This window comes from Aotus nancymaae, unplaced genomic scaffold (genome assembly GCF_030222135.1).
Source record: "Aotus nancymaae isolate 86718 unplaced genomic scaffold, 86718_ANA_hifiasm-v0.15.2.pri h1tg000049l, whole genome shotgun sequence".
Taxonomy (NCBI): domain Eukaryota; kingdom Metazoa; phylum Chordata; class Mammalia; order Primates; family Aotidae; genus Aotus; species Aotus nancymaae.
The window spans coordinates 1,794,440-1,815,679 of record NW_026988463.1 but is presented as its reverse complement, the minus strand read 5'-3'; the positions used below and the strand labels follow the sequence as shown (position 1 = coordinate 1,815,679).

Below are 21,240 nucleotides of genomic sequence, written 5' to 3'. Positions count from 1 at the left end.
GTTTGGTCCGGGAACAGGCAGCTACGTTAAGACATTTATTACATACAGAGCAGATATGTGGGTTTGCTTGCAGGACCAAAGCCTGAGGAGAATCGTTACCCCTCCCCCAGCCGCCCCATCTGTCAGCCGGGAGTCACTTCCAGATCCTGGGGGAACAGACGAGGGACCGGACATACATCACAGTGGAGGTGGCAGGGTGGTGGGGAGAAGCCGGCAGCGCAGCAGCTGCAGCCCACGGTGGCCAGCGGGGCTCATGGGGCAGCTCCCCAAGATCTGTGCTTCTCTGGTTGGGGATGGGCGAGGGGCTGGGCTGCCCTCATCGGGGCCTCCCGGACAGGAGTGCAATGGGCCTGGAAGGTGGGAGTAGGCCAGCGAGGCCCGGCTGGGCAGGGAGAGCAGTCCAGGGTGGCGACTGCTCCCTGTGTGCTTGGAGTCTGCTGGAGGCGCCTCCATCCTCAGCTCCATGGGCCTTCGCTTGGTGGCCTCTCTGTTGCTCCTGGGGAACGGGCCACAGCGGGCAACCCTAGGCACTTAGTAGCGTGTCTGGGAGCTGGGCTCTGTGGAGCCCCATGCAGGAGGCAGGCCCCAGGAGCACACCATCCCCCATCAACCTGAGGCTGAACCTGTGTCCTAGGACTGACCCCAGAGAGGCCAGGGGCCTCCCCTTCTTCCTGAGGCCTGGGCCTGCCCTGGCAGCCTGAGAAATCCCACCCCGGGGGCTTCTAGGAGGCACAGAACTCCAGGGCCCACTCCTGCAAGGAGTCTTCTGCCCAGGCAGAGCCTGAGGGGACACAGGTCAGAGCAGGGCTGGCGAGACCCTGCCTGCATGGATGGGATGGGGTAGCAGTCTCTTCTCAAGCAGCTGCCCTGGGGAGCTGGGCCTCGTGCTTTGATGCCAACTCCCTGGGCAGGGGACAGCCAGGATAGGGACAGACAGAGGATAGGGGCTTGAGGACAGGGAGGCCCCAGAGAAGGCCAGCTGGGGTACAGGCACCTGGGCAGCCTGAGGCCCACCTCCCTAGGCAAAGGCTAGTGCCTGGCCCAGTTCCCCTAGGCAGAGTGAGGGCCCAGGACGCAGGTGGGCCCGCAAGCAGCATGCAGAGGTGGGCCCAGGGCAGGCAGCCTCGGCGGTGGGGAGCCCCTGCCTCCTCCCTGGGGGTGCTGGGAAGTAGGAGGCAAGGGTAGAGCCAGGGCCACCTCAGATCCTGCCTGCGCTGGGCCCAAGGTGCCCTGGACTTGAGGACTCTGGGCTGAAAGCTGGCCAGGAGCTACCCGGGAACAGTGTCCCGAGAACATCTTCCTCTTGGGTGGAAGCACCCCCTCCCCTCCTCCTCCCAACTGACTGGCATCCCCACACTCCCTGCCCACTGGAGAGGGCCAGACTCAGGTGAAAGCTGCAGGTTGAGAGGTTAGAAAAGGGGCGGTGGCGCCTGGCTGGCTACCCCGCAGGGCAGGCGGGGGTCAGGTGGTCAGGGGTCCTATATACAGGTCCGGCCAGGCAGGGTGGGCGGCCTCACTCTGGGGTGTAAGACACCTGCCACACGATGATGTGGCTGCGCTCCGCCTTGGACAGCACGGGCTTCACCTGGCTCACGTCCCCCATGCCCTCCTCCGTCTCATCATCCTCTCCGTCTCCTGAGGGCAGGGCAGCAGTCAGGGCCAGGCTCCCCGCTCCCATGCCCAACCTCAGCCCCGTCCCCAGGGCCGCTCACCGATTCGAAAGTCAATGTAGCCCTCCCCGCCGCTCAGCACCAGCACGTTCCGCAGCTTCTGGCCCTCAGCTTCTGAGGCCGGGGCGGCCGGCCCAGGGCCCTCAGCTGGGCTGTCCAGGACGCTCCCGTTCAGGGTGGCCAGCACGTTCCCTGGGATGGCAGAAGCAATTCAGGACAGCAGCCTCCTGAGTGCAGCGGCAGCGGCAGCGGCCACTGGCCTGCCGGGTGTGGATGGCAGGAGGGACCCAGCCTCACCTGGCACCGAGACGAAGAACTTGACCGCGTCGCGGTGTCCGTGGAAGCAGAGCTGCGCCTGGGCCATGGAGCAGTAGGGGATGAAGCTGCTGGCTGCCCTGTCACTGCCGTCGTCACCGTACACGTGGATGATGCCCCCAGGGCGGGCGCCCTCCCCCGAGGTGGGGGACGTCTTATTGGCTGCAGGGAGAGAACCCAGAGGCGCTGAGCCCACACACAGATGGAGGGTGGGAGAGGCTCCCATGGGGGGATGGGAGGTGGCCGGGCTTACCTCGGAGCCCCAGGAGCTGGCCTCGGTGCAGGACCACAGCTGGGGACATGGAAGGAGCAGGGGAGAAGAGGAGACAGGGATCAGCGTAGGGGCGCGAGGCACCCTCCCAGGTGGCCCTGCAGAGCCACACCCTGGGAACTCATGGGCGCCTCTGGCAGCACCACCACCCCTGCAGGGGTGCAGGCCACTCACTCTCTGTCAGGGGGATGGAGATGACCACTCCGTTGCCAGTGCCCACCCAGAGCCGGCTGCCTGCGACAAGCAGGGCTGTGATGCGCACGAAGGAGAAGCCCAGCTTGCCGGTGCCTGTTGGGGAGAGTGGTCAGGGTGGCTGGCCTTGAGCACCCTGCTGCCCCGCCCACCTGGCACAGCCCCTCACCCAGCATCTTGCTGACGTAGGGCTCAATGTCCACGTCCTGCAGGTGCTGGTGCGTGTGTGCGTGGTAGAGCCGCAGGGTGGAGTCCAGGCGGATGGACACCCACACACCATCGCCGATCCATGCCAGCTGCCGCACCTGGCTCTCCCGCCGAGGGTGGGCGTCAAATGATTTCTGTGGGGTTATGGCAGTCCATCAACAGGGCTGGGGAGAGGAAGTGGGAAGCCCCAAACCTGCCACAGCCCCGGGGCCACCTGCGGCCCCCTCCAACTCTCGGCCAGTGCCTGCTTTGCCCCTGTTAGAGCCTGAGTCACAGGCAGTGCAGGGGGGCTGGGACCCACACAGGGCCTTCTAGACTTCTGTATGGGAGGTGTGGGAGCGCTGCTGGCCGGCAGAACCCCCTCCCCTCCCCAGGCGGGCCCGTGCCAGCACTCGCCTCAATCTGCATGGTCTTGGGCTGGATGACGTGCACCTTGTTCTTATAGCCACACCATACGCGGTCGTACACGACAGCCATGCAGCGGATAGAGTGGTGCGGGTGGCCCAGGTCCATCAGGTGATAGTTGCTCAGGTCCCACTGGCCATCTGCAGGGAGCCCAGATACCTCAGGCCTGGCCAGGCCCCACCTCTGCTCATGGCATAAGGGGTTGAGACACCCAGTGCCAGGCTAAGGAGAGGCCTGGAACCCTCCCAATCACTGGCAGGGCCGTTGGCTGCCACCCACATACCCCATGCCGCCAGGGCCTACCTTCACCACGGTGGAAGATGGCCAGGGTCCCGTCTGCCAGAGCCACCAGCACGCGGCCTTTGACATGCCTGAAACAGGAATGCGGTGAGCCTAGTTTGGGCCAGGCTATGCTAGCCCCTCCACCCAGTCCCCCCACCCCCACCCCACCCCCGACGCCCGGCCCTCAGCCTGGGGTCACCCACACCAGGCTCAGCACGGAATCCTTCAGCTTGATGGAGTGCAGGCACTTCTTCCAGTTGGCCACAGCTGAGTGCACGTAGAGCCTGTAGGAGGAAGTGGCGATGGGCAAGGCGCTCCCCCGGGACCCTCCCTCTACCCTGCCCAGGGCCCTGCCTACCAGCCGTTCTGGGCACCCAGCCACATGGTGGGTGCAGCACTGCTGCCTGCTCCCGTGGGGTCCCCGCTGGGCTCCGGCTCTGGCTGCGTGCCACTGCTGTCAGGCTCTGGCCCATTCTCGCTGCGAGAAGGATGGTGGCTTGAGGCGGGCCACGGGGTGTGCACCTGCCCCAAGACCCTTCCCACCTCTGCCAGCCTTCCTTCTGCTTCTGCCCCAGCCCAAGAGATTACCTGCCAGGCTGGGGGCCAGAGGGCAGGGCAGGGGCTGGGTCGGTGAAGACGTGCTCTGTGAGAGGCCCGGGTCGCAATGCAGCAGTCTCTGGCTCGCTGGGCCCAGGGTCTGGGACCTCTGTGGCCTCTGTGGCCTCCTCTGTGGACTGGGACGGGTTGACCTTCCCGTTGGCGATGGCGGCCACCTCCCCTGTGTTAGGAGAGGTGAGCTTGGGCTCGGCAGAAACGTGGGAATGAGGAGATGGGGAAAATTTGCCCAGGACTCACCCTGCCCCTTGTCGAGCACCGGAGTGTCCCCTCGGGAGGAGCAGTTGCTCCGTGGCACGTTGCAGCGGGTGGCACAGCCCACCAGGGTGATACCGGCCAGCACGCCATCTGCGCCCGCATCCTCTGGGTTCACATCGCTGTCCAGGAACATCTCCCCAGGGGGGTAATCACTGTCGCTCGCCGCTGGGGAGAGGATGGCCCATCAGCCTTGCTGGGGAACCCACTACTGCGAGGGTGTGCCTAGCACTCGTACAGGGGTGGGACAGAGGAGTGGGGGCTGGTCTTCCACTCTCCCAGCAGACCCAGCCTCCACACATGGCTCCACCCACGGCCCACCCAGGACTCTCTGCCTGGAGGCCTGGGACTCCAGCAAGCCTGCTCTGTTGGGTGGGCCCCTGGGCCGATGCAAGCTGAGTAGTAAGACTCCCGTCCTGGGAGCAAACAACTCATGATCCTGTGGCAGACCCCTAAGAACCCTCAGAAGCTCAGGGCCATCTCTGCAAACAGCCCTGTGGTTTCACACCAGAGACCTAGAAGAGCCCTGGGCAGCCCTTTGTCCTCCCAGTGTTGGGGCTGGGCCCAGAACCTCACCAAGGCTATTGCCCCCAGGGGTGACATGAAGCCTCTCATCCATACCCCCTTAGCCCTTGGTGAGGCCGTGAGATTTCAGCCTGGCTGAAGGTTTTACTTTCAGCATGAGGAAATGTTTTCCTCTAGTTCCTGAGTGATGCTTCAAGCTTCAGGCTGGGCTACGGCCCACCTGTCGCCCTCTAACCAGGTAATCGTGGCATGCAAAGTAGGAATAAAGGTCGAGGCCACGGCAGTGTTGCCCCTCCCACCATCCCCTCACGTTCCTGTGTCCACAGCACATCAGGAGAAGACGGGTTCCATGTGGCAGGACTTTTACTGAGCCTCCTAGTAGAAGGGAGTGGTGCCCGAGTGGAAGCGCCCACTCCAGGCCACGCTCACCAGGGATGCTGGCGATGCACAGCACGTGCGCGTTGCAGACGGTGAACTGGTCCACCACTGTGCCTGGCTGGTTAGCGTCGATGATCACCACTTTGCTGGTGGTGAGCGTGCTGGTCAGGATCCACACCCGGCTGGAGGTGGCGTCCATTTCGGGGAGCTCCTTGGACTGTTTCAGGGCGAGGGATCAAGCTCAGAGCCCAAGCCTGAGGCTACCCGACACCAGCAGGGGCCACGGGGCTCCCGGAGTCTATCAGGGTCCAGCCTCGACTTTAGCTTGAGGGAATGTGTCTATCCTCCCCCATGGCCAGAGCAATGAGTGTGGGTAGCCCCCATCTAGGCACTGAGGAAGGAGAGCTAAGCAGAACCCTGGCACAATTAAGGCCTGAAGAATATCTCATTTATTCCCTTTACATAATCCTCTATATAATCATATATTAGTTTATAGAATTAGGACTTGGAAAATCCCTCAGTTTACGGTGTTAATACTCAGTTATTTCCCTTTATACAATCCTCTCTATATAATCATGTCAGTTCATAGAATGAGCGCCTAAAGAACACCTTACCACTCAGTTATTTCCATGTATATATATAACTATATCTTAGTTTATAATCAGAGGAATGCCCAGAGCAGACACAGTGCAGAGCATGAATTAAGGGAAAACAGTTACACCAGGACAAGAACCCATGGCCCAGGCGGCAGCGTTCAGTATCGTAAAGATACCCGCTGTATGGCAGGCTTGGGGCGAGAGCCACTCCTCCTGATAAAGGAGTTGTAGGACCTTGCTCCAGTTCTTGTGGAGGGCTGCCCTCAGACCGGCAATCCACCTTGGTGACTGTGAACTTTATCAGCTCTTGCTACTGTGCTGCTTGAAAAGCATTTGCCCATAGAACTCATTGGAAGCTGCCAGAAGGTGGCGGTAACCTTGACAGCTCTGTCACTGCTGTGTGACTTAAAGCATCCTCCTATAAATCTTCTTAGAAGTAGTTTGCCCATAGATAGAAGTATTGCACACTGCACCCTCTTCACTGCGCACGGCCCACCTTCAAGCCTCAGTGACCTAATGGGGGTGGACCCCTTACTGCACACGGCCCTTGCCTTCATGGGAACGGGCCCCTTGCTGTGCACTGTCCACCTCCTGGCCTAGTGACCTAATGGGGGTGGACCCCATGTTTTATTGCTCACGACCCTATCACTGTCCTTAAAGATGACTTCACTCACTGCCCTGCCCCCTAACCCATACACAATAAATACACACGCTTCTGGACATTTGGGGCCTCGCCTGACTCTGCTCGTTGGTGGCGTGGCCCCTTGAGCCCAGCTGCATTTTCCTTGTACTTCTGTGTCCTGTCTCTTTATTTCTTGGATCCTGCACCTCAGCACAGCATAAGGGACACTCCACGACCCTGTGGGGCCTTCAGCCCTACAAATGAGGGTTCAAGACTGCAGTCTAAAGCGTTCCATACACAGTTTTCCCTCCACAGAGGAAGCCCTTAAGCTCCAAGAGGCCCAAGCTGGGAAGCAAGCTCTGCCACTCCTGGGCTCCACCGCGCCTGCCGCCTGCCGGACCCCTGCAGCTCAGCCCGCGCAGGCCCACTCAGGCTCACTCAGACCCACTCCAGGCCACTGGCGGGGAAGGAGGGGAGAGGAGGGGAGGAGGTGAGGGGCGAGGAAGAGTAGAGAGGAGAGGGACAGCCACAGCGACCAAGACTGCTGGATGGCACTCCTGCTGAGAACCCAGGAGGCAGCTCAGCCCTGGGGAGGGAAGACACTGCGACCTGCAAACCAGGAGCCCCTGCGAGGCCCAGCCTCCGGGTGCTGTCCCCAGCTGTCCCGTGTCTCACTCCCAGCATGCTCTGCAGCTGAGCTGTCCAGAGACTAAGCCAGGGAGGGTGCCCGGTGGCCTCAGCCATGCTCACCTTCTTCTTCTCGGGAGACGCATGGGCACTCTTGGGCTCGCCGTCCCCTTCCCGGTCGCAGGTCAGGGGGTCGCGGCCTGGTGCTGGCTTGACTCCACTCCCAACGTCGTCCTCACTGGGCCTCCACCCGCTCAGGTTGACACCCGCGGCACACCATAGCTGAAAGGGCAGGGCCAGGCTCGGGTGACACCGGCGCTCTCCAGCCTCCTGCCCACCCAGGCGGCCTGAGAGGGTTCCTCGGGGGCTCACCTTCATGGTGGGGTCCTTCTCCACCAGAGGGCGGCAGTACACGGGCACCGGCACGTTCTTCATCCGCGTGTCCTCCTGGCCCCCATTGGGACTCAGCTGCAGGGAGCAGGGAGGCGCCGTGAGCACGAACCCTGGCTCCCACCTATCCCTCCAGAAACCTGGGTCAGGCCGGGCCGCCGGCTTCTGGCGGCAGAGCCACCTATGAAGACTCGAGGCAGGTGGGGGCGTGGCAGCCGCGGGACTCCTCCTCCGACCCGCCAGAGCCCGGCGCGGGAGGCTCACTAGGAACCTACCAGGACGCGCCCAGCACCGCCGTCCCCTCCCACCTCTGGCACTGCCCCGCCTTCGCCCGCCCCTCACCACGCCCCGCCCCCTTACCCACGCCCGTCCCCGCAGCTTCCGGCCCGCACCTGCTTGTACTTGGCGGGCAGGCTCCAGCCGCAGGCCTGCAGACGGCCGTCGTCGTTACGCACGTGCTCACGCACCTGACGATACTGCTCGCGCTTCTGCTCTCGACGGGCGGAGGACGTGCAGTCGCTGAGTGGAAGAATGATGGGTGACGTCTCTGTCCAGGGTGAGCAGCAGCAGAGAGCAGGCACCCACAGTGCCCCAGGCCTGCCCTAGGGGAGGCCAAGGCAGGGAGGCCCGCCTGGTCCCATCCTTGCCTTTTTCCGGCCACTGGGTGCCCAGATGGGGAGGGTGGCTTTCCCAGCACCAGGCATGGCCGTAGGCCTGGAGGCCACAGCTGGCACCTGCTCAACCCAGAGGCTGCTCTGCTGCCACAGCCACTGAGGGCTTCAGGGACCAGGACCCAGAGTGCCACCGGGACACAGGTGCGGCCAGTAACTCCTTGCTGGACGTGTGCCTGAAATGGCTCCTTTCTGTAGCTGGAGCCTCAACGGCAGCAGAGCCCAGGGGCCACCGTGAAGCCCAGCACAGCTGTCAGTGGACACAGATATCCTGAAGTAAACACTGTGGAGCCAGAGCAGCCCGGCTCCCTGCAGCGGGGAGGGGCAGGCAGTGTGCAGGGAAAGGTCACGACCTCTGGCATGTGGCAAGCAAGGTGGAGGCTGCCCTCAAAATCCTCCTTCAGGGCCTGGAGGAGAGGGGCCCCTGGACAGGGCCTCCCCAACCCCCTTGCAGTCCGCATGTAGGGGCCAGAGGACACTCACTCATCAGGGAAGAACTCCAGGGGCCGGCTGCCCGCCGAGATCGGGCACATGGCGTGGCTGCGGCGCTGGCTGAAGCCGGCTGTGGTGGGCGACTTATAGTGGATGTTCACTGAGGGGTAGGGGCGCTTGGCCGGAGGTGGGCTGGAGGAGGAGCTGAAGAGGCGGCTGAAACTGCCGGAGGCACAGGGAGGTGAGGGGTGGGCAGAGGACCAGAGAACCTCCCTGCCCCCTTCCCTGCAGCTGTTGGCCACACCCCCCGGGTGCCCCCAGCTTACAACTGCCAGATGGTGGACTTCTTCTTCTCCTGGACGGATGGGTGCTCTCGGGATGCTCTACAGGGGAGGGCACAGGGAGCAACCTGCTAGCGCCCTGACACCTCCCTTGCCTGGGCCTCTCCAGGTTCCCACCAAGAAGCACGCAGGGCACTTCAGTCCCCCGCAGAAGAGGGGGAGGTGCAGAGGGAGCCGCAGTCGTGCTGTCTGGGATGAACCTGCAGCCCCTCCTGGGGAGGCCACGGCTCCCACCTGATCATCTCGGTCCACCGCACGGCCTCCTGCAGCTCCATCAGCCGCTCCTTGTACTGGTTCCGCTCCATGAGCACCCGGGCCATCTCCACCCGCGTGAAGCGGCGGCGCTGCGCCATGGGGATTTTGTCCTGCAGATGGGAGGCACACAGACTCAGCCAGCCCCTGGAGGCCAGGTCACACCTACTTCCTCCTGGGGTGCCTCCACTGGGGCAGGGGGCGTGGCCTCCAGGTGTAAGTGGATCTAAGTGCCAATTTCCTGCAGGCAAAAAGTGGTGTGGAGGTTTGTGGGCAAGGGGGGAGGGAACCCTGCCAGGGCTGCCATGACACGCATGAGGCATGATGTGGGTGACTTTCCCTGCATGTCGTTGGGAGGCCCCAAATGTCTCAGGTGAGGTGCAGGTGGGCCCGGTCCTGTGTGAAATGAGCAGCCAGGTGACACTCTAGGAAGGGTCAGCTGGCTGAACACTTTGGGTTCTGACAGATCCCTGTGGGGTCTGCAGTCTGCTCCCTCCACCCAGGGATGCCCAGCAGAGCTGCCAGGGAATGATGAAGTACATGGTGGGTGGGCAGTGGGGTCCCCATATGGCCCGTAGCACTCAGCACTTCCTGCTTACAGGTGCCTGTCCAGTCTCAGGCTGTGACAAGGGGCTGAGGCCCAGGACCGGTGTCACTTTCAGCTCCTGCAGGAGGGGTTGTGTGGGGGAAACGTGACTCGCCTTCAGCTTGTGTTTCTCCTAGACCATGGGGAGTGCAGCCTGCACGGGATGGCCTGAGACACACAACCTCACTTTATCGTCACCACAGCCCCCAAGTGACAGCTAGTGCGTGTGAAGTCGGCATCCTTCCTGGAGTAGGGCCTGCTCTCCTTAAGGAAGGCAGCCGCTAGCCAACTGACAGACAGCGCTCCCTTTGGCCTCTCCCCGGAAGGGGTGGTGGTTCTGAAGCTGAGGGCCTGCAATACCCAGGCAGCAGAGCTTCCCCTGGGGTCTCCCAGGCTCCTGGGGTGGGGTGGTTTCTGGAAAGGGGACAGCAGGTGACTGGCCAGGCTGCAGAGTCAGGGAGACCTGCTTGTGACTATGAAAAAGGCATGCATGAGGATGCTGACAGGTGACCTGGCGTCCCGCCAGCGCTATGGTCCTGCCCAAGGGCCTGGTTCTGACTCCATGTGATCTGGGGAGTGGGGCGGCAGATGATGCCACTGGGGTCACATGTCACACAGAAGAGGTGGGAAGTCTGTGAGTACAGAAGAGCTGGTGAGTCCCCAGGAGCCCGCCTGGGCCCCCTGCCCGTGGCCCCAGCCCTGCATGTGAATAGTGGAATATACTGATTCTGAACAGAGACAGTAGATCCGGTGAGTCACCGGGATCCCGCCCCCAATGCCCATGCTCCGAGTGTGAAGAATGGGATATACTGCATGGGAACGGTGAACCGTGACGTGTACTGCGTGGGAACGGCGAACCGTGACGTGTACTGCGTGGGAACGGCGAACCGTGACGTGTACTGCGTGGGAACGGCGAACCGTGACGTGTACTGCGTGGGAACGGCGAACCGTGACGTGTACTGCGTGGGAACGGCGAACCGTGACGTGTACTGCGTGGGAACGGTGAACTGTGACGTGTACTGCGTGTGAATAGTGATATGTACTACATGTGAATGGTGAATAGTGAAATGTGAATGGTGAATGGTGGCCATCCCGCATGTGAGTGTGTGAATGGTGGCCGCCCCACGTGTGAGTGCATGTGAATGGTGGCCGCCCCACGTGTGAGTGCGTGGGAATGGTGGACACCCAGCATGTGAGTGCATGTGAATGGTGGCCGCCCCACGTGTGAGTGTGTGGGAATGGTGGACACCCAGCATGTGAGTGCATGTGAATGGTGGCCGCCCCACGTGTGAGTGCGTGGGAATGGTGGACACCCAGCATGTGAGTGCGTGTGAATGGTGGCCACCCCACGTGTGAGTGCGTGGGAATGGTGGACACCCAGCATGTGAGTGCATGTGAATGGTGGCCGCCCCACGTGTGAGTGCGTGGGAATGGTGGACACTCAGCATGTGAGTGCGTGTGAATGGTGGCCGCCCCACGTGTGAGTGCGTGGGAATGGTGGACACCCAGCATGTGAGTGCATGTGAATGGTGGCTGCCCCACGTGTGAGTGTGTGGGAATGGTGGCTGCCCCACGTGTGAGTGCCTGTGAATGGTGGCCGCCCCATGTGTGAGTGTGTAGGAATGGTGGACACCCAGCATGTGAGTGCGTGTGAATGGTGGCCACCCCATGTGTGAGTGCATGGGAATGGTGGACACCCAGCATGTGAGTGCGTGTGAATGGTGGCCGCCCCATGTGTGAGTGCGTGGGAATGGTGGACACCCAGCATGTGAGTGCATGTGAATGGTGGCCGCCCCATGTGTGAGTGCGTGGGAATGGTGGACACCCAGCATGTGAGTGCATGTGAATGGTGGCCGCCCCACGTGTGAGTGCGTGGGAATGGTGGACACTCAGCATGTGAGTGTGTGTGAATGGTGGCCGCCCCACGTGTGAGTGCGTGGGAATGGTGGACACCCAGCATGTGAGTGCGTGTGAATGGTGGACACCCAGCATGTGAGTGCATGTGAATGGTGGCTGCCCCACGTGTGAGTGTGTGGGAATGGTGGCCACCCCACGTGTGGTGCCTGTGAATGGTGGCCGCCCCACGTGTGAGTGTGTGGGAATGGTGGACACCCAGCATGTGAGTGCATGTGAATGGTGGCCGCCCCACGTGTGAGTGCGTGGGAATGGTGGACACCCAGCATGTGAGTGTGTGTGAATGGTGGCCGCCCCACGTGTGAGTGCGTGGGAATGGTGGACACCCAGCATGTGAGTGTGTGTGAATGGTGGCCGCCCCACGTGTGAGTGCATGGGAATGGTGGACACCCAGCATGTGAGTGCATGTGAATGGTGGCCGCCCCACGTGTGAGTGCATGGGAATGGTGGACACCCAGCATGTGAGTGCATGTGAATGGTGGCCGCCCCACGTGTGAGTGCATGGGAATGGTGGACACCCAGCATGGGAAGGCATGGGAATGATGAATGGTGGCCGCCCCGCGTGTGAAGAGTGAAGAGCGGATGTACCGATTCTGTACAGAGATAGCTGCTTACATCCTCCGCCTCTTCTTTGGGTTCGCGGCGGGCGATGATGGCCTCAGACTTCACTCTGCGGGAAGGGGAAGGAGGCAGGGAGGGTGAGGGCCTCCCAGGGGCCTCGGGAACAAGCAGCGGGCAGTGCGCGCCCCGGACTTGTGTCCTTGCCCCTGTGCAGGGCTGGGGGCTCTCCCTGCAGCAGCCCTCTGGTTCAGGACCCTGAGCTCTGCTGCCGGTTCTCTGGGGACAGGTGGTCCTGCACCACCGCCGCACAAGTGCCCTGAAGTCCAGCCTTCCATCCTGGCTGCCTGGGAATGTGGAGAGGGGCAAATCACAGGGGCCCTGGCTTCAGCAAACCCAGAGCAGATCTGGGTCCCTTCTCAGGCAGAGGCACGGTCTCGGGGCCCCACACCTCCTCTGCTTATCAGAGAAAGGCTGGAGCCCCAACACACAGGTCTCCAGGGGTCACAGCCAAACCTTGGCTGATCAAAGGGCTGGAGGACTGGGATGGTGGGAGCTGCAGCTGAGCCCCCACACCGTGCAGTTAAGGACGCGTGAGACAGGCCCAGCGTGCACTGTGGGAGGCTCAGAAGACCACGGCCCCTCTTGGGCTGGTCAGGATGAAGTGGCTGTGAGCTGGAGCTGGGGGTGGACAAAGCCACTCTGGCTGGAGAGCAGGCACTGGAGAAGGCAGCCGCTCCGGAGCTCTGACGCCGGGTACCTCTGTGACCGGCTCTCCAAGCCCCCACCCTCACCTTTTCAGTTCCTCTTCCAGCTCCTTGATGCGGTTTTCCAACTTGACTTTGGCCTGCTTGGCAGCCTCCAGCTCACCCCTCAGCACTTCTTGCTCCCCGGACAGTTGGTCAACCTTAGCAATGAGGTCATTCTTCACCACGTTCAAGGCGTTTCTTTGAAAAAGCAGAAAGATGGGAGTGCAGTCTCCCAGCCCTGGCGAGGGCTGCCTCAGCCTCGCCGCACGGGAGAAGGGCCCTCTTACTTGGTTTCCAGAAGCTGTGAGTTTTCTAGCAGCAGATTCCCCACTTCTTTGCCCATTCCTGAAACAGAAGGCGCAGAGGTTTCACCTGTGCCCTTGGAGGCAGGACCCTGGTGCCACCGCACCTGCCTCAGGGTAACCACACTTCTGGAGAGGGTGGCCTGGTGGGGATGACGCCCGATCTGCAGGGAACACAGAGCAGGCTCCCAGGCCTTGGGGTGGTTCTCGTGACCGACCAATGTCACAGGCCAGCTGGCCAGACGCAGGCCTCTGAGTGGCCCACTGTGCCATCACCTCAGTGCCCCCAGCAGTCCCATCATGAGGCAGGCCCTCTCAGAGCCGCCACCCTCAGGTGAATGATGTTGGGGCTGGGGTGAGGGGGCAGGTGGGTGAGGAGAGGCCTCTCACAGTGGGGCCAGCAGGGATGGGGCATGGCAGGGTGCGGCTGTGAGGACCGGGACTCCCTGGTGCCTTCTCACAGCGGGACTGATGGCTCCTCTACCACCAGGCCCCAAGTGAACCTGAGCTCCTGCAAGCATGCCCAGAAACCCCAAAAGAATGGAAAGAAACTCCAAGGTCCGGCCTTCCCACACACTGCCCCACGTCTACGCAGTCAGGAAACAGCATCACACGCCTCCGTGCCTAGGCTCAGAGGTCCTGCCTGAGGCCTCCATTGTGACCTCCTTTGCCTCAAACATGGGCCTTCCTCTCCACAGACAGGGTGTGCCCTGTGCTTGTGGGGACTCAGAGAGGCTGGGGCTACCTTCCTCAGGCCTTCAAGTCTGTCCCTTAGGGTAAGTTGCCACCTCCCACAACCCAGAGGCAGCCGGGACAGAGCTAGCCTCACCCAGGGCTGCCCCCTGACCCCGGCGGCCCCAATGCTGTCCCCATCATGCAGAACAAAGCAAACAGCTCATGAAGCAGGAGACGATGTAGGGGTGGAGGAGTGACGCACGGGAACGGGGCCTCAGCCTTACCAAAGAAATCATCGCGCACTAGGGAGCCGTCCCCGTCCCACAGGAGATGGGCAACCAGGGCGGGAGGAGAGGGAGAGAGGGAGAGAAGAGAAGCGCGTTAAGCCCGTGTGGACAGCAGGCTGGGAGGAATTCAGAGCTGGGTCTGCTGGGTTAGGGTGGCCGCAGGAGGGAGTTAGGAGGGCAGGAGATGGGACAGAGCCAGCTACTTCTGGAAAGTTTATCCTTGGAATTACATGAAGACTACCAGGCCAATGTCACTTGTGGGGCTGGTAGCTAACATCTCACCCCAAATGCGGGCCAGATGGGGCTGGGGACAAACGGCAACCCTGTGGAGACAGGCTACGCCTGGAGGCTGGGGAGCTGCACCTGGACAGTCTCTGGGTGGGGCCTTAGAGCCTCCTGCTGTGCATCCAGAAAGCAGAACTCGGCCTGTCCACCCAGGTGAGGAGGGGGCCCCGGGCTGGGCTTGGCAGGGGCCTCTAGGACCTGACTTCTGGGGTGCTCCTGACAGCAGGGAGGCCCCAGAGCTGGCCTTGGCTGTGTCCAGTCACTGCCGTGCGTGCCTCAGGGCTCTGCAGGGCCTTCAGAAATGGCCCTCAGGGGACTTTTCAGGCTGTGGGGGTTGGATATTCAGGTCACTGTCAAGTGGCTGGTGGAGCAAACCGAAACAAGCTTCCGAGCTGCGGTGGCGGCGGCAGAAGCACAGGCGCTACGGCGGCGTGGGGGCGGTCCACACAGCCACGGTGTTGGGAAAGCTCAGGGCATCCCCCGTCCACCCCCAACCACGGAGGGGAGACAGACAGGAGAGAGATACACACCTGAGAACTCCCCTGGGCGTGTCCAGCGTGGCACAGAAAGGCGGGGGGGAAGGAAGTGATAAAGGTCAATTGGTGACTGGAACCGACAAAATAAAGAAACTTTTATTAAAGAAAAAGCATCAATGATTCGGCCACTCCCATGTTGCAGGGCAAGAGAGAACAGGAGCAGCCTCCAGCAGGTCTGGATGCCTACCCCCAGGCAGAAGCCTGCAGGGAATGGGGCCAGGCGCCGTGGTCCAGCCCAGAGCTGAGCCTTGACCCTAAAGCCTGTTCTCCTCTGCTCCCACCACCCATCAGGAGGGCAGGCCCCCCGCAGCCCCCACGAAGACGGCCTGTGAAGAGGAGTGTGTGGGGCGGGGTGTGGCAGGTGCCCAGCCTCCAAAAGCCCCCAGCGTGGGCGAGGCAGAGTGCATCGAGGGAGACATTGCAGATGCAGGCCTAGGGCTGGACTCCGAGGCTCCTGGATCAGCCCAGGTAGGGCAGGACCTCGGTGAAGGGCGACTGAAGACAAACTGGGAGCAAGGACCTCAACAGTGGAGGGTGGAGAAAACTAAGCCAGAATGCAGAGAAGGGGCGGCATCCTCACTGGGTCCTGACCCCAATTCAAGAGCAGATGTCCCTCTCTCAAATCGCTTCCCAGGGCAACCGCTGCTAATGGCCAATATTCTCCTCTCAGATTTCCTTCTAGATAAACAACAGGTTTCAAAAAACGAACACGGGACCACATCATCCATCTCTCTGGGAGACTTCCTGTGTTCCACTCAGCACTGTCATGGGACTCTCCTGTGCTGAGGTTCCTGGTGGCCTTTATTTATTGTTTGAGCCAGGATCTCACTCTGTTGCCCAGCCTGGAGTGCAGTGGCACCATCACAGCTCACTGCAAGCTTCACCTCCCAGGCTGAAGATCCTCCCACCTCAGCCTCCCGAGTAGCTGGGAGTACAGGTGCATGCCACCACGCCCAGCTAATTTTTGTATTTTTTTTTAGTAGAGATGAGGTCTCATCATGTTGCCCAGGCTGGTCTGGAACTCGTGAGCTCAAATTGCTCACTGCAATCTCCGCCTCCCAGGCTTAAGCAATCCTCTCCCTCAGCCTCCCGAGGAGCCGCAGCCACAGGTGCACACCACCAAGCCCAACTAAGTATTTGGTAGAGATGGGGTTTCGCCATGTTGCCCAGGCTGGTCTTGAACTCTGGAGCTCAAATGATCCACGTGCCTTAGCAGGCATGAGCCACTGCACCCGGCCTGGTCTCTTTTAATGCCCTGTAGTGTTTCTCTATGGGAACATCTCATCATCTGTCACTGCACCTGCTCCTGCGAGACGTGGTGTCCCTGCGTGAGGGCTTGAGGTACCTCTCAGCCTGTGACTGCTCGGCTGCTCCCTCGAAGGCTCCACCGCCACTACCACCTACAGGCGCTCAGTGGGGCTGCGACCCTCACCTCTGGCGTGGAGGGCAGCACCCGCTCCACCCTAGACAGCCTCGATTGTCTATTTTCAGTCTTCTAGGGAAAAAGTTTTCTTGATTTTCTCTTTATTTCTAAAATTGAGCATCTTTTCATATGTTTATTGGTATAGTCTATAAATTTCCCTTTTTTTTTTTGAGATGGAGTCTCGCTCTGTCATGAGGCTGAAGTGCAGTGGCTCGATCTTGGCTCACTGCAACCTCTGCCTTCCAGGTTCAAGCAATTCTCCTGTCTCATCCTCCCGAGTAGCTGGGACTACAGGCACCCACTACACCCAGCTAATTTTTGTTTTTTAGTACAGATGGGGTTTCACCATGTTGGACAGGATGGTCTTGATCTCTTGACCTCGTGATCTGCCCACCTTGGTCTCCCAAAGTGCTGAGATTGCAGGTGTGAGCCACCACGCCTGGCCACACTTCCTATTTTATCTTCTGATGATTCCTATTGTACTTGGTTGCTTTCTTTCTTTAGTTGTCAAGGACTTGCTCTGTCACCCAGGCTGGTGTGCAGTGGTGCGATCATGGCTCCCTGCAGCATCAGCCTCCAGGGCTCAAGCACTCCTTCTGGCTCAGCCTCCTGAGTGGCTGGCATGATTCTCAGGCTACTCACTAAACTCAACTTGAGCTAAAATTAAATTCAACTATGTCTGTAGCTGCTACATGCATGCACCACAACGTCCAGCTAATTTTTGTATTTTTTTTTTTTTCTTTTTGAGACGGAGTTTCGCTCTTGTTACCCAGGCTGGAGTGCGATGGCGCGATCTCGGCTCACCGCAACCTCCGCCTCCTGGGTTCAGGCAATTCTCCTGCCTCAGCCTCCTGAGTAGCTGGGATTACAGGCACGCGCCACTATGCCCAGCTAATTTTTTGTATTTGTAGTAGAGACGGGGTTTCACCATGTTGACCAGGATGGTCTCGATCTCTTAACTTTGTGATCCACCCTCGGCCTCCTAAAGTGCTGGGATTACAGGCGTGAGCCACCGCGCCTGGCCCAATTTTTGTATTTTTTTGTAGAGACAGGGTTTCCTTTGTTGCTCAGGCTGGTCTTGAACTCCTGGGCTCAAGCAATCCTCCCACCTTGGCTTCCCAAAGTGCTGGAATTACAGGTGTGAATCACCGTGCCAGCTTTTATTTTAATTTTAATGATGTCTCCATCATTAGCCACAGTTCTCATTATTTTCCTTTATGGCTTTGGTCACATAGAGAGGCCCAGATTATGAAAACATTCTCCAATATCCTTTGCCAGTTTTTAATTTTTATTTTTAGAAACAGAGTTTCACTCTTGTCACCCAGGCTGGAGTGCAATGGTTCAATCTTGGATTACTGCAATCTCCACCTCCCAGGTTCAAGCAATTCTCCTGCCTCAGCCTCCCAAGTAACTGGGATTACAGATGCCTGCCATCACCACACCCAGCTAATTTTTTTTTTTCAATTTTTAGTAGAGATGGGGTTTCACCATGTTGGCCAGGCTGGTCTCGAATTCCTGACCACAGGTGATCCACTCACCTCGGCCTCCTAAAGTGCTGGGATTACAGACTTGAGCCACTGGTCCCAGCCCAGTTTTTTCTTTCCTTTTTTTTTTTTTTTTGAGACAGAGTCTTCTCTGTCATCCAGGCTGGAGTGCAGTGGCATGATGTCCGCTCACTGCAATCTCCACCTCCTGGGCTCAAGTGATTTTCCTGCCTCAGCCACCCAAGTAGCTGAGATTACAGGCACATACCACCACACCCAGCTAGTTTTTTGTATTTTTAGTAGAGATAGGGTTTCACCATGTTGATCTGTCTGGTCTCAAACTCCTGACCTCAAGTGACCCACCCACCGTGGCCTCCCAAAGTGCTGGGATGATGGGGTGAGCCACTGCGCCCAGCCCCTTTTCTAGTTCTATCCTTTGTTGACGTTCTAGTTTTCCTGAGACAGGGTCTTGCTCTGTCCCCCAAGCTGGAGTGCAGAGGCACAATCATGACTCATTATATCCTCAAACTCCTGGGCTCAAGTGATCCTCCCACCTCAGACTCTCAAGTAGCTGGGATCACAGATGCCACCATGGCCGGCTCCGTTCTGTTCTTGTAATTGTGTGCTTAGATCCTTAATCCACCTGGAAATCACTGCTGTTTACGGGGTGAGGTTAGGCTTAGACTTCATTTCACACCAGCAGCAACTAAGGCAGTACATTTACTGACTCATCCGCCTGCTTTGCATGGTTTGAGATGTCACACTTTTCAGAGATGGATTCCCCATGGCTCCAGGTCTGTCCTTGGCTCTCCGCCCTGAGCTTGTGAGCTCACATCACGGGTTTGTCGCTGCCTGCCTCAGCTGCTGCAGCTTTCTGTGGAATCCTGCAAGCTTGTTCTCTCATTTTCTAGGCTATTCTCACATTTCCTCTACTGGATGAACCTCAGTTCCATTCATAGAGTTCCAGAAAAATCTCCAACAAGCGTGTGGGTATTTTTACTGGTAATGAACGCATCCCCGTGAGAATGATGGGCTGTCTGTGACGTCACCACACAGCTCACAGGGTGTGTCTTCAGGTCCAGGCGCGTGGCATCACCCTCTGGGTGTATGGCTTCTTTCATGTCCTTCAAGGACGCTTCCTTATCTTACACAGGCCTGTCTCTTCTCAAGGTTATCTGTGGACATTTTCTAGGTCTGGTTACTATGTTGGTGGAATCTCTCCTGAGGGCTGCCTTGCCCGTGCAGAGCAGAGTGGAGGGAAAGATCAGCTGTGCGGACTCCAGATTCCAGCTCAACAATGCAGGGCACATAGTGTACCTTCTCTGAGTGTCAGTCATTTGTAAAACAGAAAAATAAGCTCCTCGGTGAATACTTGCTGTGAAATTCCCACCAGGTAGTGCGGCAACAGCTCGTACGGATCCCAGCCAGGCACGTGCTCAGTGAGTAGTAATTCCCTTACTGCTTATTATGCCAGTTCGAAGATGTCCATTTTTTTCTCGTTAACATTTTTGAAATTTCAGTGAGTCTTAAAACAATCACTGTCACATTATAGTTTTAATTTGCTGCAGTTTTTTCTTTCTTGAAGATTCCTAAAATAATGGTGTGTCGGCTGGGTGCGGTGGCTCACAGTTGTAATCCCAGTGCGGTTTGGGAGTCCAAAGTGTGAGGATCACTTGTGCCTAGGAGTTTGAGACCAGCCCTGGCAACACAGCAACAACCCCACTTCTACAGAAAAAAAACAGGTGTCTTAAAATTGGTGTTGTCGGCCGGGCGCGGTGGCTCAAGCCTGTAATCCCAGCACTTTGGGAGGCCGAGGCGGGTGGATCACGAGGTCGAGAGATCGAGACCATCCTGGTCAACATTGTGAAACCCCGTCTCTATTAATACAAAAAAATTAGCTGGGCACGGTGGCGCGTGCCTGTAATCCCAGCTACTCAGGAGGCTGAGGCAGGAGAATTGCCTGAACCCAGGAGGCGGAGGTTGCGGTGAGCCGAGATTGCGCCATTGCACTCCAGCCTGGGTAACAAGAGCGAGACTCCGTCTCAAAAAAAAAAAAAAAAATTGGTGTTGTCTGAGATTTGATGGAATATAACAGATGCCCAACTTGGGTCTTTTTATGCCTCCATTGCCAAAGGAATTCAGAGAAAAAATGCTGAGAGGCTCTGGGCTGCCAGCACGGGCACTGGATGGAGGGACACCGCTCTCCACCTGCTGACTTTCAGCAGAAGCACCCTCCTGTCACGTGCGAAGCTGATGTGTTTCTGAAATGATGCTCTTTCTAGATCCATGCAGGTCCCGGCTCTCCCCTGCGTGGCAGCCACACCAGGGCGCACACCTTTCCCTGCTGTCTTCAGGAGCTTGTGCCCGCCCTGTAGCTGAGCTAGACATGGGTGAGCCCTCATGGGCAAGGTGATTAGGGCAGAGGGGCACAGGTGCCAGCTCATTCCTCTATCCTGGGTGCCAGAGAGCAGGCTCTTCTGTTTCAAAAATGTTCCATTAACAGATTGCAGCAGCAGGACGAGGTCCCCACTTCTCAGGACCACCTTTTTCTTTTTCTTCCTTTTTTTCTTTTTTAAGAGACAGGGTCTCACTCTGTCACCTAGGCTGGGGTGCAGAGGTGTGTTCACAGCTCACTGCAGCCTCAAACTCCCAGGCTGAAGTGATCTTCCCACCTCAGCCTCCCAAGCAGCTCGGACTTACAGGTGCACACCACCATGCTTGCCTATTTTATTTTATTTTTTTGAGATGGGAGTCTCACTCTATCAACAAGCTGGAGTGCAGTGGTACCATCTCGGCTCACTGCAACCTCTGCCTCATGGGTTCAAGCGATTCTCCTGCTTCAGCCTCCTGAGTGGCTGGGACTACAGGTGCATGCCACCACACCTGGCTAATTTTTGTATTTTTACTAGAGACAGGGTTTTACGATGTTGGCCAGGATGGTCTTGATCTCCTGTTCTCGTGATCTGCCCGCCTCAGCCTCCCAAAGTGCTGGGATTACAGGCATGAGCCACTGCACCCAGCTGCCTGCCTAATTTTTTATAAAATGTTTTGTAGAGATAGGGTCTCGCTATGTTGGCCAGGCTGGTCTCAAACTCCTAGCCTCAAGTGATCCTCCTGCCTTGGCCTCCCAAAGCTCTGGGATTACAGGCGTGAGTGACTGCACCCAGCCTCCCTGCCTGACTTTCTTAGACGCATTATGTTTAAGGCTCTGGAAAGGGACCAAAAGGTCTGTTACTCCCAAGAGCTAACTCTTGTGCCAGCCTGAGCTCGGCAGTGCCCAGATGACCAGCACCCTGCAGAGCAGGGTGGCAGAGCCTGGAGCACACAGAGAGCATGGAGTGCACAGTGACTCCTGGCCTCTGTCATATGAGAAAACGGTTGCGCCAGGGTGGCAT

General features: G+C 58.9%; 1 protein-coding gene across 12 annotated transcripts in view; it reads right to left on the bottom strand.

Annotated features, from left to right (window-relative positions):
• Positions 1–22: 22 nt before the first annotated feature.
• The window catches only part of MAPK8IP3 (mitogen-activated protein kinase 8 interacting protein 3), a 63,170-nt gene continuing 41,952 nt past the window's right edge, over positions 23–21,240 (bottom strand). For 8 of the 12 annotated variants that reach the window (XM_064362295.1, XM_064362299.1, XM_064362296.1 and 5 more), the window contains 22 exons: positions 13,141–13,198; positions 12,899–13,051; positions 12,135–12,216; positions 9,029–9,159; positions 8,780–8,836; positions 8,505–8,675; positions 7,743–7,869; positions 7,333–7,428; positions 7,084–7,242; positions 5,167–5,332; positions 4,198–4,380; positions 3,931–4,120; positions 3,701–3,820; positions 3,546–3,626; positions 3,364–3,431; positions 3,052–3,200; positions 2,618–2,789; positions 2,431–2,544; positions 2,239–2,277; positions 1,968–2,147; positions 1,713–1,862; positions 23–1,635 (listed from right to left, as the gene is read on the bottom strand). In XM_064362295.1, coding sequence (XP_064218365.1) covers positions 1,514–1,635; positions 1,713–1,862; positions 1,968–2,147; positions 2,239–2,277; positions 2,431–2,544; positions 2,618–2,789; positions 3,052–3,200; positions 3,364–3,431; positions 3,546–3,626; positions 3,701–3,820; positions 3,931–4,120; positions 4,198–4,380; positions 5,167–5,332; positions 7,084–7,242; positions 7,333–7,428; positions 7,743–7,869; positions 8,505–8,675; positions 8,780–8,836; positions 9,029–9,159; positions 12,135–12,216; positions 12,899–13,051; positions 13,141–13,198 — 2,768 coding nt within the window. In that variant the 3' untranslated portion in view covers positions 23–1,513. Of the gene's footprint in view, positions 1,636–1,712; positions 1,863–1,967; positions 2,148–2,238; positions 2,278–2,430; positions 2,545–2,617; positions 2,790–3,051; positions 3,201–3,363; positions 3,432–3,545; positions 3,627–3,700; positions 3,821–3,930; positions 4,121–4,197; positions 4,381–5,166; positions 5,333–7,083; positions 7,243–7,332; positions 7,429–7,742; positions 7,870–8,504; positions 8,676–8,779; positions 8,837–9,028; positions 9,160–12,134; positions 12,217–12,898; positions 13,052–13,140; positions 13,199–14,932; positions 14,945–21,240 lie in introns of all 12 variants that reach the window. The other 4 variants (XM_012441918.2, XM_064362301.1, XM_012441920.3 and 1 more) reach the window with 3 other exon arrangements.